The sequence below is a fragment of the Lampris incognitus genome, chromosome 10 (genome assembly GCF_029633865.1).
Source record: "Lampris incognitus isolate fLamInc1 chromosome 10, fLamInc1.hap2, whole genome shotgun sequence".
Lineage (NCBI taxonomy): Eukaryota > Metazoa > Chordata > Actinopteri > Lampriformes > Lampridae > Lampris > Lampris incognitus.
The window spans coordinates 6,364,690-6,378,133 of record NC_079220.1 but is presented as its reverse complement, the minus strand read 5'-3'; the positions used below and the strand labels follow the sequence as shown (position 1 = coordinate 6,378,133).

The window sequence follows — 13,444 nt, the reverse complement described above, 5'->3', positions numbered from 1 at the left end:
GGAGGTCACCAGTTCGAATCCCCGCGTTACCTCCGGCTTGGTTGGGCAGACAGCCAATTGTGTCTGTAGGGACCTACAGACACAATTGGCCGTGTCTGTGGGTGGGAAGCCGGTTGTGGGTATGTGTCCTGGTCGCTGCACCAGCACCTCCCCTGGTCGGTTGGGGCACCTGTTCAGGGGGGGAGGGGGAACTGGGGGAATAACTTGATCCTCCCACATGCTACGTCCCCCTGGCGAAACTCCTCACTGTCAGGTGAAAAGAAGCGGCTGGTGACTCAGAGGAGGCATGTGGTAGTCTGCAGCCCTCACTGGATGGGGGGGGGGGGGGGTTTAGCAGCGACTTGGATAGCTCGGAAGAGTGGGGTAATTGGCCGGGTACAATTGGGGAGAAAAAGGGGGGGGGGATCAAAAAACAAAAAAAAGGTCTTCATCTCATCCATTTCTCTCTGTCTCTTCTCTGATTGGGTGTTTGTTTGTGATGTCATCACAGGGGGAGGAGATCTTTCTGGACATGTTTGAAGATGAGTACCGGAGCATGACGGTTTGTGGGCCCACATTTGCTATTCAGTCACGTTTCCTGTTGAGGAAAATCCTGTTGTGATGTTCCTCAGCTTCCTTTAAGTGTTTCAGATCCTACTTATTGTATTTTATTGAGGTCTCGGACCAACGTGTCACTCTAACTGCTTCTGTGTATGTCATAAATAACGTTGGATTTAATACTTGAATTGATTTGATAGTTGCATGTGTGTGTGTTGCAGAGTAAACCGCTCAATGTGGAGTACCTGATGATGGATGCCTCTGTCCTGCTGCCCCCCACTGGCACCCCGCTGACCGGGATCGATTTTGTCAAAAGGCTGCCCTGCGGAGATGTGGAGAAGACACGCAGGGTGGGGGAAATACACACACACACAACATACACAAGCAAGCCCAGCAAGTCAAGTCGAGTCAGTTTTATTTGTGTAGCGCAATACTTTTGTGGCACTGTAAGCAGCTGTAATTCCGTCCTAAACCTCAAGGGTGCCGTGTGTAATTTGTGCCTGAATGCTGGTGGTGGTTGTTCAGTGGTATGAATGCCGAACCACGCTTCAAAGTAGACTCACGGCTTCCAGAGCTTTTGAATGCGGAAATCTGGGAATATGGAGGATGTTTGGGGGGGGGGGGGGGCTGAGTCTCACCCCCCCTTTTTTCTCCCCAATTGTGCCTGGCCAATTACCCCACTCTTCCGAGCCGTCCCGGTCTCTGCTCCACCCCCTCTGCCGATCCGGGGAGGGCTGCAGACTACCACATGTCTCCTCCCATACATGTGGAGTCGCCAGCCGCTTCTTTTCACCTGACGGCGAGGAGTTTCACCAGGGGGACGTAGCGCATGGGAGGATCCCGCTCTTCCCCCCAGTCCCCCCCCCCCCCGAACAGGCGCCCTGAATGACCAGAGGAGGCACTAGTGCAGCGACCAGGACACATACCCACATCCAGCTTCCCACCCGCAGACACGGCCAATTGTGCCTGTAGGGACGTCCGACCAAGCCGGAGGTAACACGAGGATTTGAACCGCCGATTCCCATGTTGGTAGGCAACGGAATAGACTGCTACGCCACCCAGGCGCCCCTATAACCTTGTGTTTAATTGTTTTTCTGTTTAGGCAGTTATTTTCCCCGTCTGTGTGGAAAGAAATGTTTAATTTGTTTTCTGTGTTTTCATGGCCTGGTTTTTCCTCTTTCTGTGTGTTTGTTGTTATTATGTGGGGGGGGGGGGTGAAGCAGTTTTCCCGAGGGGAATTTAAACAGTTTATTGCATCTAATCTCACCTAAAACAACATTTACTAGTCATATTGTACATTTATAAAAGCATTACTGTGCCATATTGCACCATAATCTAGTCAGCCCGGTTAAATGGATTTTATCCAAGCCGTGTTGTGTTTGTGATTAAACCTGGCGTCTAGTTTGGCTGGAAGGCCTCGTGCCATGTGGAATCAGCCATGTTGTCTCTTCTTAGCTTGGTCAGTTTCATCTGATGATATTCTGCACGAAATACATTTCGTTGTGACAGTTCGGTATGGCTAACTCGTTTTGGCCCACACGTGTGCTGTATTGACAATATAAATTCATCCATCCATTATCCGAACCGCTTATCCCGCTCTCAGGGTTGTGGTATGCCGGAGCCTATCCCAGCAGTCACTGGGCGGCAGGTAGGGAGACACCTTGGACAGGCCGCCAGGCCATCACACGGGGCCAATATATCACACACATTCATACCTAGGGGCAATTTAATATGGCCGATTCACCTGACCCACATGTCTCTGGACTGTGGGAGGAAACCGGAGCACCCGGTGGAAACCCACGCAGACACGGGGAGAACATGCAACCTCCACACAGAGGACGACCAGGGACACCCCGGGGACTCGAACCCAGAACCGTGCTGTGAGGCGACCGTGCTAACCACTGTGCCACCGTGCCGTCGCAATATAAATGTTCTCTGGCAATGACCAACTGTGGAACTGCCTTTTATTTTGACTTCAGACACTCGGATGTCTCATTGTGACAAACATGAGAGAAGTCCACTGAGGTCGTGACATGTTTTTTTTTGTGGATCCTCCATAGATTATGGTGGAATGGTGAAATAGTTGGAGGGACACCGAGTTTGATTACTGATCGGCGTTTTCTCCCTGGTCGTGTGTGCCTTAGTGTGTCTTCCCATCTGATCCTCAGTTTTCTTTTCCCACACACAGGCGATCCGCGTGTTCTTCATGCTGCGGTCGCTGTCCCTTCAGCTGCAGGGAGAACCCGAGACCCAGCTCCCTCTCACCCGACCGGAAGACCTCATCAAGACCGACGACGTCCTGGATCTCAGTAAGATAGACACACACACACACACACACACACACACACACACACAGTGCTGTACTTCTATCTTCGCGAGGACCCCTCATTGGCTACATTCATTCCCTCGCCCTTAACCATCAGAACATTTCCCAGTCGCGCGTGGGAGGATCACACTATTCCTCCCCAGTTCCCCCTCCCCCCTGAACACACGCCCCGACCGACCAGGGGAGGCGCTAGTGCAGCGACCAGGACACACACCCACATCCGGCTTCCCACCCGCAGACGTGGACAATCGTTTCTGTAGGGATGCCCGACCAAGCTGGAGGTAACACGGGGATTCAAACCGCCCATCCCCGTGGTGGTAGGCAATAGAATATTTCAGCATCTCTGATATATTCTCTGCACCATTGCACTTTATCGCTTATTTCAACTGTTTATAGTCAATTCTTGTATGTATGTGTCTGAAGACTGTTGTGTTGTAGTGTTGTTATGCTACGTTAAGTACACTGAGAGAGCCACGAAACCGGAGTCAGATTCCACGTATGTGCAAACCTCCATGACCAATAAACAGAATTCTGGGGTGTCCGGGTGATGTAGCGGTCTATTCCGTTGCCTGCCAACATGGGGATCGCCGGTTCAAATCCCCGTGTTGCCGCCGGCTTGGTCAGACGTCCCTACAGACACAGACACATCTGCAGGTGGGAAGCCGAATGTGGGTATGTGTCCTGATCGCTGCACTAGCGCCTCCTCTGGTCGTTCGGGGCGTATGTTCAGGGGGGAGGAGGAACTGGGGGGGAATAGCGTGATCCTCCCACGCGCTACGTCCCACTGGCGAAACTCCTCACTGTCAGGTGAAAAGCGGCTGGCGACTCCACATGTATGGGAGGAGGCATGTGGTGGTCTGCAGCCCTCCCCGGATCGGCAGAGGGGAGGGAGCAACAACCAGGACAGCTCGGAAGAGTGGGGTAATTGGCCAGGTACAGTTGGGGAGAAAAGGAGGAAAAAAAAAAAAAAAAAACATGATTCTGATAACTACATGCCTAACCTTAACCTAATCCTAATTCTACGGTTAACCCCAAACTCAAGTCCCGTCTCTAAAATAGACCTGTAAAGAATTGAGAACCGGGCAAAATGTCCTCACTCTGATGGTTAAAACTCCCGGTCCTCACAAAGACCAAAGTAAAAGTACAGCCATCAAGTGATTAATTCAGCCGATGAGCTCATTTGGCAAACAGGCGGCAAGCAGCCTGTTCTTTGATTTCCTGAAGCCTGTTGAAAGCTTGCTGCTCCTCTGTTTTTATTTTAGGCAGTCTTTTTCCTGGTTCCTTCTAATGCAGTCTCATTCTTGCTCATAACCTGATCTCAAATTAGATAATTATTTTCTAGTTCTTGGCATTGTTTCACTCTCCATTGCACTTCCTCATTAGTTGGGTTTTTCCTGTTTTTATGATGCTCAGAAATGCGTCCTTTTTCCTCAAGAAATTCGTTTTACTCTGGATAAGCTCATCAGAAGAATGCAAACCGCTGTGACTGATGGCTGGCAAGTTCAGACTAGCAGACATCAGCTGATTGAGGGCTAAAGGAATAGTCATTCTGGCACGTGCTGACAAGTTGCAGACATTGTTGGGAATTTTCACACTGTTGGCGCTCAGAAATCTACATTGATATGCATCATTTGTTCTCTGCTCACCTGCCAATCATTATCAGGGCCCCAAAAAACTCACACCTCGACAGAGTTGGGGTCGCTCCCTGTGGCTGTAAAACTTCAGTGTTGTCATTCCCTGTGCAGTGAAGCGAGGCAGTCTCCTGAACTTGTTTGACCGTTTTAGCTGAGTGAAACGAACAATGAATTTCTCCACCTGTTTCGTCGTCATATCCATTATTACTACTGATCATTTCTCAACGTTTTCCGGTGTGTCCACTACTACTTTCTGCTGCTTCCATTAGGGGGCGCCACAGCGGATCATCCGTTTCTATCTCTTCCTGTCCTCTGCGTCTTTCTCTGTCACACCAGCCACCTGCGTGTCCTCCCTCACCGCATCCATAAACCTCCTCTTTGGCCTCCCTCTTCTCCTCTTCCCTGGCAGCTCCATATTCAGCATCCTTCTCCCAGTATACCCAGCATCTCTCCTCCACACATGTCCAAACCATCTCAATCTTGTCTCTCTTGCTTTGTCTCCAAACCGTCCAACCTGAGCTGTCCCTCTAATATACTTGTTCCTAATCCTGTCCTTCTTCATCACCCCCAATATAAATCTTAGCATCTTCACCTCTGCCACCTCCAGCTCCACCTCCTGTCTTTTCATCAGTGCCACTGTCTCCAAACCATATAACATAGCTGGTCTCACAACCATCTTGTAAACCTTCCCTTTAACTCTTGCTGGTACCCTTCTGTCACAAATCACTCCTGACACTCTTCTCCACCCACTCCACCCTGCCTGCACTCTCTTCTTCACCTCTCTTCTGCACTCCCCGTTACTTTGGACTGTTGACCCCAAGTATTTAAACTCATACGCCTTCGTCACCTCTACTCCTGGCACCCTCACCATTCCACTGTCCTCCCTCTCATTCACGCATAGGTATTCCGTCTTGCTCCTACCGACTTTCATTCCTCTTCTCTCCAGTGCATACCTCCACCTCTCCAGGCTCTCCTCCACCTCCACCCTACTCTCACTACAGATCACAATGTCAGCCGCAAACATCATAGTTCACAAATATCTAAAAAAAAAACAAATACAGTATTTTATGAAAGCGGGGATAGCCATCCCCGAACGTCGTCACATTATCGACATGAACTTATTGAGTCCAAAACATTGTGATATTTGATTTTTGTCGCTCGAAGTCAGCTGTAATTGTCTGTTAAAACTGTGCGGTATCTAAGTCAATGTAATAATGATCTCATGTTGGAAAAAAATCTCCCTAGCATCAAGTGTTAAGGATAGTCATATGTGCTTTATCCTTGTTGGCTGTTCTTAGTAACCATTACTTATTATTTGACTCATCGGGGTATGGGGTACTTGCAGGAGTCTTCAACAGCAAGAAATGGTTCTAGTTATTTTGAACAGATGATGATTCGTCAAATTCCGAGGGCTTTTTTTTCCCCCTGCTTTGTTTAGCTTTTTTCTTTGACCCAGCATGCCGATGACTCAACTAGTTAAGTGCTCCGACAAGTCCAACGTCCTCGGGGCGTCCGGGTAGCGTAGCGGTTTATACCATTTGCTACCAATACGGGGATCGGTGGTTTGTATCCCCCGGCTTGGTTGGGCCATCTCTACAGACACAATTGGCTGTGTCTGCGGGTGGGGAGCTGGTATGTGTCCTGGTCGCTGCACTAGCGCCTCCTTTGGTCGGTCGGGGCGCTGCAATCGGAAAGAAAAAAAAAAGGGGGGGGGATCCAAAAAAAAAGAAGCCCAACGTCCCAGGTTCGAATCTTTTGCACCTTTTTTTGCGTGACTTGGCCTCTTTCTCTTCCTTCTTGTCACACCACTTTCCTGTCAAATAAAAGCAAAATTCGGCATAAAAAAAGTCTTAAAAAAAAAACAAACTTTTGTCTGTCCAAGGGAAAGTTGACTGAGTTTACGCATGGCCTGTTTCACACTCATACTAGTAAAAACGTTCCCATCTGGGAGCACTCCAGTCTTCCCACAGTCTTCTGTTGCTGCCAGATGAACTGCTCCCATTTGAGGAGCTGGAGGTTCAGAATCAGAATCAGGTTTACTGGCCGTGTAGCTTTGCACTAGATGGAATGTGACTCCGGCTCCATGGCTCTTTCAATGTACTTAACATAGAATAACAGCACTACAACACAACAATCTTCACATATATACACAAAGATTGACTATATCATCATCATCCTCATCATTGTCGTCAGTTGCGTACCCAAGGAGGTCGTAGGAGCCCAGCTGATGCCTCAACAAGAGGTTGAGTCGTCATTGTGTTTCAGTAGGGGGAGTACCTGGTGGTCCCTATCTCCTCTCCAGGTATGGATGGCCGTTGGTTCACAGAGGAACTCATCCACCCTTTGACAGGTTTTGTTTTTAGTCCCGCTGGGTGTCCACACACCCTCCTCACAACGACCCAAGGGCTGAAGTGGGGGTGCCGGTTTAGTCGCTGGCGACCCGACGGTTGCAGTTTACTGTTGTACCCAGGACTCATTGACTATATACAGGTGGAATAAGAGGTGCAGTGGTGCAGAGAATATATCAGAGATGCTGAAATACATGTTAGCAGGTTACTACATACATGCCTGAGGTAGATGACATGACAGAGCATACCAGTATACGCACAGTGTACAGTACAGTATATACAAGTTCAAGTCTTAGGTGTTAACACCCCTCCATCATCACCTGTTTGAGGAGGAAAACTGGTGAAGTTTGAATCCCCACCGTCATTTTATATATCTGGGCCGATGAATAATAAGTAGTAAACCGACATAATCTTCTTGACATTATGGCAGTCTGTTTCCTTTTCTCTCTCTCTCTCTCTCTCTCTCTCTCTCTCTCTCTCTCTCTCTCTCTCTCTCTCTCTCTCTCTCTCTCTATCGCTCTCACCCCCTTTTTTTCTCTCCATCTGTACCCAGCCAATTACCCCACTCTTCCGAGCCGTCCTGGTCGCTGCTCCACCCCCTCTGCTGATCCGGGGAGGGCTGCGGACTACCACATGCCTCCTCCCATACATGTGGAGTCGCCAGCCGCTTCTTTTCACCTGACAGTGAGGAGTTTCACCAGGGGGACGTAGCGCGTGGGAGGATCACACTATTCCCCCCCAGTCCCCCCTCCCCCCCGATCAGGCGCCCTGACCGACCAGAGGAGGCGCTAGTGCAGCGGCCAGGACACATACCCACAATCCGGCTTCCCACCCGCAGACACAGCCAATTGTGTCTGTAGGGACGCCCGACCAAGCCGGAGGTGACATGGGGATTCGAACCGGCGAGCCCCATGTTGGTTGGCAACGGAATAGACTGCCACGCCACCCGGGTGCCCCTCTCTGTCTCACTTTTTCTCTCTTCATCCATCCATCCATTATCCAAACCGCTTATCCTGCTCTCAGGGTCGCGGGATGCTGGAGCCTATCCCAGCAGTCATTGGGCGGCAGGCGGGGAGACACCCTGGACAGGCCACCAGTCCATCATGTCAAGTTTATTATTATCATTAACACCATCTTACATCCCTCTTTTTCCCCATCTGTCACTTACCATTTCCCCATCTCTGTCTACTCACTTTTCATTTCCCTTGTCTTTCTCTCTCTTATTTTCCGTCATTCTCTCTGTCTCCGCGGCACACCGTTAAGTGATTAGATTGTAAAGATGGATGTGCCCGCCTCCGTTATCGGGTTGAATTATTTGTGAATTAGGTCCTTTATAGTTTCACATTTAATTGACTCTCGTCGTTGCCTGAGTAAAACGGATTAAAAAAAAAGAAGAAAAAGAAAACCTGTGTAGCTTTAGATACACTTCCCAGAAACTTCAGCCGGGCGGTTAATTTCGTTGTAAATTGGTTTACCAGGTATCACTTGCATACACACTCTGTGGTTAATCTATGAAACGGTCGTCCTCATCAGCTATCATGTCATCTGTCGTGACCTGTCATTTTTCGGAACAGTTGTGCCGTGGAAAACAACTTCAGCTTTTGAGAGGTCTTATCACACATGATCTTCTATCTTGAGACATGACCTCACCCGTGTGTATGTGAGGCGGCTCTCTCTCTCTCCACCGGCTGTATCGAGTTTTTGTCTCATCGTTCAGATTGTTGTCAATGCTCTTGGTGTTGTTGGATTGTTTTTTTTATTGACTGTGCTCTGCAGTTTTATCTGGGCCAGGACACTCTCAGAAAATATTATCTCATCAAATCTTTTTTCGGGTTTGCAGCAGTCACTGCCAAACCGGATTCCAGCCGGTGAAAATCAGTGTCTATTTCAGGCAGGTAGCCTAATACTGTCTCTCAGAATATCTCCTCCACCTATAATCCGCTGTCTCCGCCACATCCTCCGGCACGTCTACGGATAGCCCTCCCGGGTACGCGGGGGAAAGCCGATAGTTGTCTTTTATTTGGTGGTGTAATTAAATCACCTCTTGAAGCGTGTTGCTGGTTTGAGAAAAACCGAACCTCTCCTGGCAGCTGGTGGACCTGGCGCTCCCTTCCCCTTGGTGATAATGGATTTATTTTAGTAGGGTATGCACAGAGGCTGATGACTTACTACACTATGTGCGCTATTGGGAATTGCTGAAAGACGGATGACGGTTGTCCAATGTCTGTGGTGTTGGGCATGCAATCAGTACAGAATCTTAAAAGGTCCCACAATGTCATCCGCACGGGGCTGTCGTATCGTTAATCCAGTCAGGTTCCTGGTAGAAGTAGGGTTTGGGGTTAGCCCGAGGTCAGCTTATCAGATGTTCACATGAGGACATCTCTCACTTGCAGGATTCGAGGCGTGAAGAGACTTTTCATCGTGTTCAGTAGATGTCAAGGATCATATTTTTGTCCTTTTCCCCCCAATTGCATCCGGCCAATTACCCCACTCTTCCGAGCTGTCGTCTCCGCCACCGATCCGGGGAGGTGCTGCAGACTACCACGTGCCTCTTCCAATACATGTGGAGTTGCCCGTCACTTCTTTTCACCTGACAGTGAGGAGTTTCACCAGGGGGACGTAGCGCGTGGAAGGATCACGTCACTTCGCCCAGTCCCCCCGAACAGGTGTGTAGAACCTGATAATGTAATAAATCCCCGATAAAGTAATAACCCCGATAATGTAATTAAAAAAAATGCACTTGAGGCCATTGAAAATGCAATAAAACCTGATAATGTAATAACTTCCTGATAATGTAATAAAGTGCATTTCCCGATAATGTAATAAACTACATATCATAGCTAACCCTAATAACATCCCATTAATGTAACACATTATTACATTATTGGTAAAAAGTTTATTACATTATTGGGAAATGCACTTTATTACATTATCAGGAAGTTATTACATTATCGGGTTTTATTGCATTTTCAATGGACTCAAGAGCAGATTTTTATTACATTATCGGGGTTATTACATTATTGGGAATTTATTACATTATCGGGTTCTACAAGGCGCCCCAACCAACCAGAGGAGGCGCTAGTGCAGCGACCAGGACACATACCCACATCCGGCTTCCCACCCGCAGACACAGCCAATTGTGTCTGTAGGGACGCCCAACCAAGCCGGGGGTAACACAGGGATTTGAACCGGCGTTCCCCGTGTTGGTAGGCAACGGAATAGACCGCCGCCCGGATGCCCCAAGGATAATATTGTCACAGGGTGTACATTGAGTTTAGTGCCATCAGTGTTAGCATGGTTTGAGTACGTACATTATATGGTAAGATACAGTTATGGGGTTGCACCGACACTAACATCAGTATCACTTAAACCAAGTACTTCCCTTTTACTTATAAATGCTTAAAGAAATGCAGTACTGGAAACACTCATACTCGGTAGACCTGAACGCAGTTCTAAGTCAGTAAAGTCAGCCATTCTATTGTCGTTTTCATTATTCAACATAGCAGACGCCACAGGTTGACAGTTCAGGACTACAGTGATCCAGTACATCCGGAGCTTTGGCCGATCAACTACAGAATCGATGGCGTCGTCGTCGGAGGTCCAGCGCCTTGTTCAAGGGGAGAACGGAGGAACCTCCTAGACACGGTCCACGTTCACACTTCTCTCATCTCCCGGCTCTGCCGGTGCTTTCATCCACACTTGGATGGACGGATGGATGGCTGTACGAGTCGGGAGTTTTTGGTACATTTTAAACCAATGTGGGTGGGGTTTTCCGAGCCGCTCTGGGGATTTAGTTTGATAACTCCCCCCTCCCCCTCCCCCTCCCTGTTTATCTGACCGCTGGGCTGCCGCCAGCCTGCGGTATGGTTCGGTGAGCAAGGGGAGTAGTAGTGAAGGATCTGCCACGTACCGAGTGATAACCCACTGGCCCGGCGTGGGCGGACCACGTGTCTGTCTCACAGGGGTTGCCCGTGACGCTTCAGGTTATTTTCGGCACTCTCTATTTCAGTGTTTTCGAAGGCGAGTTCGCTGTAAACTCCCCTACCGATTCGAAGTATTGATAAGGAGAGGTGGCTTAGTGATTTGAGACAGAACAGAAAGGTCACAGTCGTGGACGATGACGACGACCGGCGGCGATGTTGCCTTTTTCCGGCCGACACGCTCGAGCCCGAACCCGCTCAAACCTCGGCCCGCTTCGGCCTGGGTGGCCGTGGCTGCCGTTTCCCCTCCCGGTGCTAAATATAAACCCATTAGCTTCTGACACTGTAACTGCGTGAGACAGGCGGCTGAGGGACGTTCGCCTCATTTCGTGAGTTTACAAGTCGGCTGTGAGTCACTCGGTGGTTCTTTGACGTCAGCGGTCCTGAAACGATGTGAAACCGGGACGGACCCCCTTCAGTGCTAAGAGGCACCAAGAGGAAGTGACTGGCGGCAGTTTTCCAGTTAGCAGTGCCCCCTCGATACGCCTCAGCTATCTGTGGGGGTCCCCTGGTGAGGACCGCACGTGTGTCGGCCGCCGGTCTTTGCAATAACTTCCCCGAGACTTATGGGGGAGAAGTGTGTGTCAGCTCAGTTGTGTGCATGTGTGTGTGTGTGTGTGTGTGTCTCTGACCTCCCCGGTCTGTGTTTGTATGACTTATCTGCCCACGTCACTCTCTTTTGCCGACTGGCTCTTGCTGCTTAAGTGAGCCTGTCCGACTCGATGAACCGCTCGTCGTCTCTCTCTTGCTGTCCACCTCTTCTGCTGCCTGTCTTTCTGACTGCCCTTCCGCCCACTTGGACGGCCTCTGACTGCCTCGGTGTCTTCTGCTTTGTCTCCGTTCGAGTGTCTCTGTCTGGGCATTTGACTTACGTCAGTGTCCCTCGGGACTTCTCATCTCTCAGGACGTCTGTCTGACGAATGTAATGATTGTGACTGATAGGCTCCTCTCTTTCTCGCTCTCTCGCTCTCTCTCTTTCTCTCGCTCTTTGTCTCTCTCTGTCTCTCTGTCTCTGGGGGTTGATGCGTGTGCGTAGACGGACTGTGGTTTCAGAATGACATGTCTACGATTTCGAAATAGAAGAAATGATAAAGATGAGTGGGAAGATGGTGAAAAGTAAACCAAATGGTTGTGCTGGTTAGAGGGGAGGACAGGACTTGATTCAGCGGGAAAAGCAGCGCATGCTCCTCAAGAGTTAAAGGATGTCGAATGATGAATTTAAATTATTTTTCAAAATGATATTTTGTTTTATGCCCCCCCCCCATGTGATCATGTAACGTTTTGGAAATAAATTAAAATGACTCTCCTGCCCGTATGTCTGCCTATCTGTCTGTCTGTCTGTCTGCCTGTCTGTCTGTCTGCCTGCCTGTTTCTGTCTGTCTGCCTGTCTCTGCCTGTTTGTCTGTCTGCCTGTCTCTCTGTCTGTCTTTCTGTCTTTCTGCCTGCCTCTATCTGTCTGCCTGTCTGCCTGTCTCTCTGTCTGTCTGTCTGTCTTTCTGTCTGTCTATCTCTCTTTCTGCCTGCCTGTCTGTCTGCCTGCCGCTCTCTGTCTGTCTGCCTGTCTCTCTGTCTGTCTGTCTCTCTCTGCATGTCTGACTGCCTGCCTGTCTGTCTGCCTTACTGCCTGCCTGTCTGTCTGTCTGTGTCTACCTGCCTGTCTGTCCGTCTGCCTGTCTGTGTCTTTCTGTCTGTGTCTGCCTGCCTGTCTGTCTGTGTCTGTCTGCCTGTCTGTCTGTCTGTCTGTGTCTGTCTGCGTGCCACACATATCTGTATGTTGACTCATTTGTTGGACAGGAGCTGAAGTGCTCCTTCACACACATGAATTGATAAAAAAAGAAGTGACTTTTTCTCTCTAAACTTTTTGGTCAGTGTGGTTTTGCACTGGTAATCTATCTGGCTCAGCTTCCACTGAACCACCCGCTGACGGCCTGATGGCTGTGTGTACACACATATACATACATACATACATACATATATACATACATACATGAGTGTGCGTGCATGCACACGTGTTTATGTCTGTGTGTGTGTTTCTGTGTGTTTGTGCACGTGTGTGTGTGTGTTAATGTGTGTCTGTGTTTGTGTTTGTGTGTGTGTTTGTGTGTGTGTATGTTTGTTTGTGTTAGTGTGTGTGTGTTTGTGTGTGTGTGTGTGTTTGTGTTAGTGTGTTTGTGTGAGAGAGAGAGTGCACATGTGTGCTTGAGTTTTTGTGTATAAGGGTTTGTATGGTAGGTTTTGTGTATAAGGGTTTGTATGGTAGGTTTTGTGTATAAGGGTTTGTATGGTAGGTTTTGTGTACAAGGGTTTGTATGGTAGGTTTTGTGTATAAGGGTTTCTATGGTAGGTTTTGTGTACAAGGGTTTGTATGGTAGGTTTTGTGTATAAGGGTTTGTATGGTAGGTTTTGTGTATAAGGGTTTGTATGGTAGATTTTGTGTATAAGGGTTTGTATAGTAGGTTTTGTGTATAAGGGTTTGTATGGTAGGTTTTGTGTATAAGGATTTGTATGGTAGGTTTTGTGTATAAGGATTTGTATGGTAGGTTTTGTGTATAAGGGTTTGTATGGTAGGTTTTGTGTATAAGGGTTTGTGTCATAGGTTTTGTGTATAAGGGTTTCCAT

General features: G+C 48.7%; 1 protein-coding gene across 2 annotated transcripts in view; it reads left to right on the top strand.

The window, feature by feature from the left end:
* clec16a (C-type lectin domain containing 16A) overlaps positions 1 to 13,444 on the top strand; it is a 108,015-nt gene that overhangs the window by 72,642 nt on the left and 21,929 nt on the right. For both annotated transcript variants that reach the window (XM_056288042.1, XM_056288041.1), the window contains exons 16-18: positions 491 to 541; positions 759 to 887; positions 2,726 to 2,846. In XM_056288042.1, coding sequence (XP_056144017.1) covers positions 491 to 541; positions 759 to 887; positions 2,726 to 2,846 — 301 coding nt within the window. The remainder of the gene's footprint in view (positions 1 to 490; positions 542 to 758; positions 888 to 2,725; positions 2,847 to 13,444) is intronic.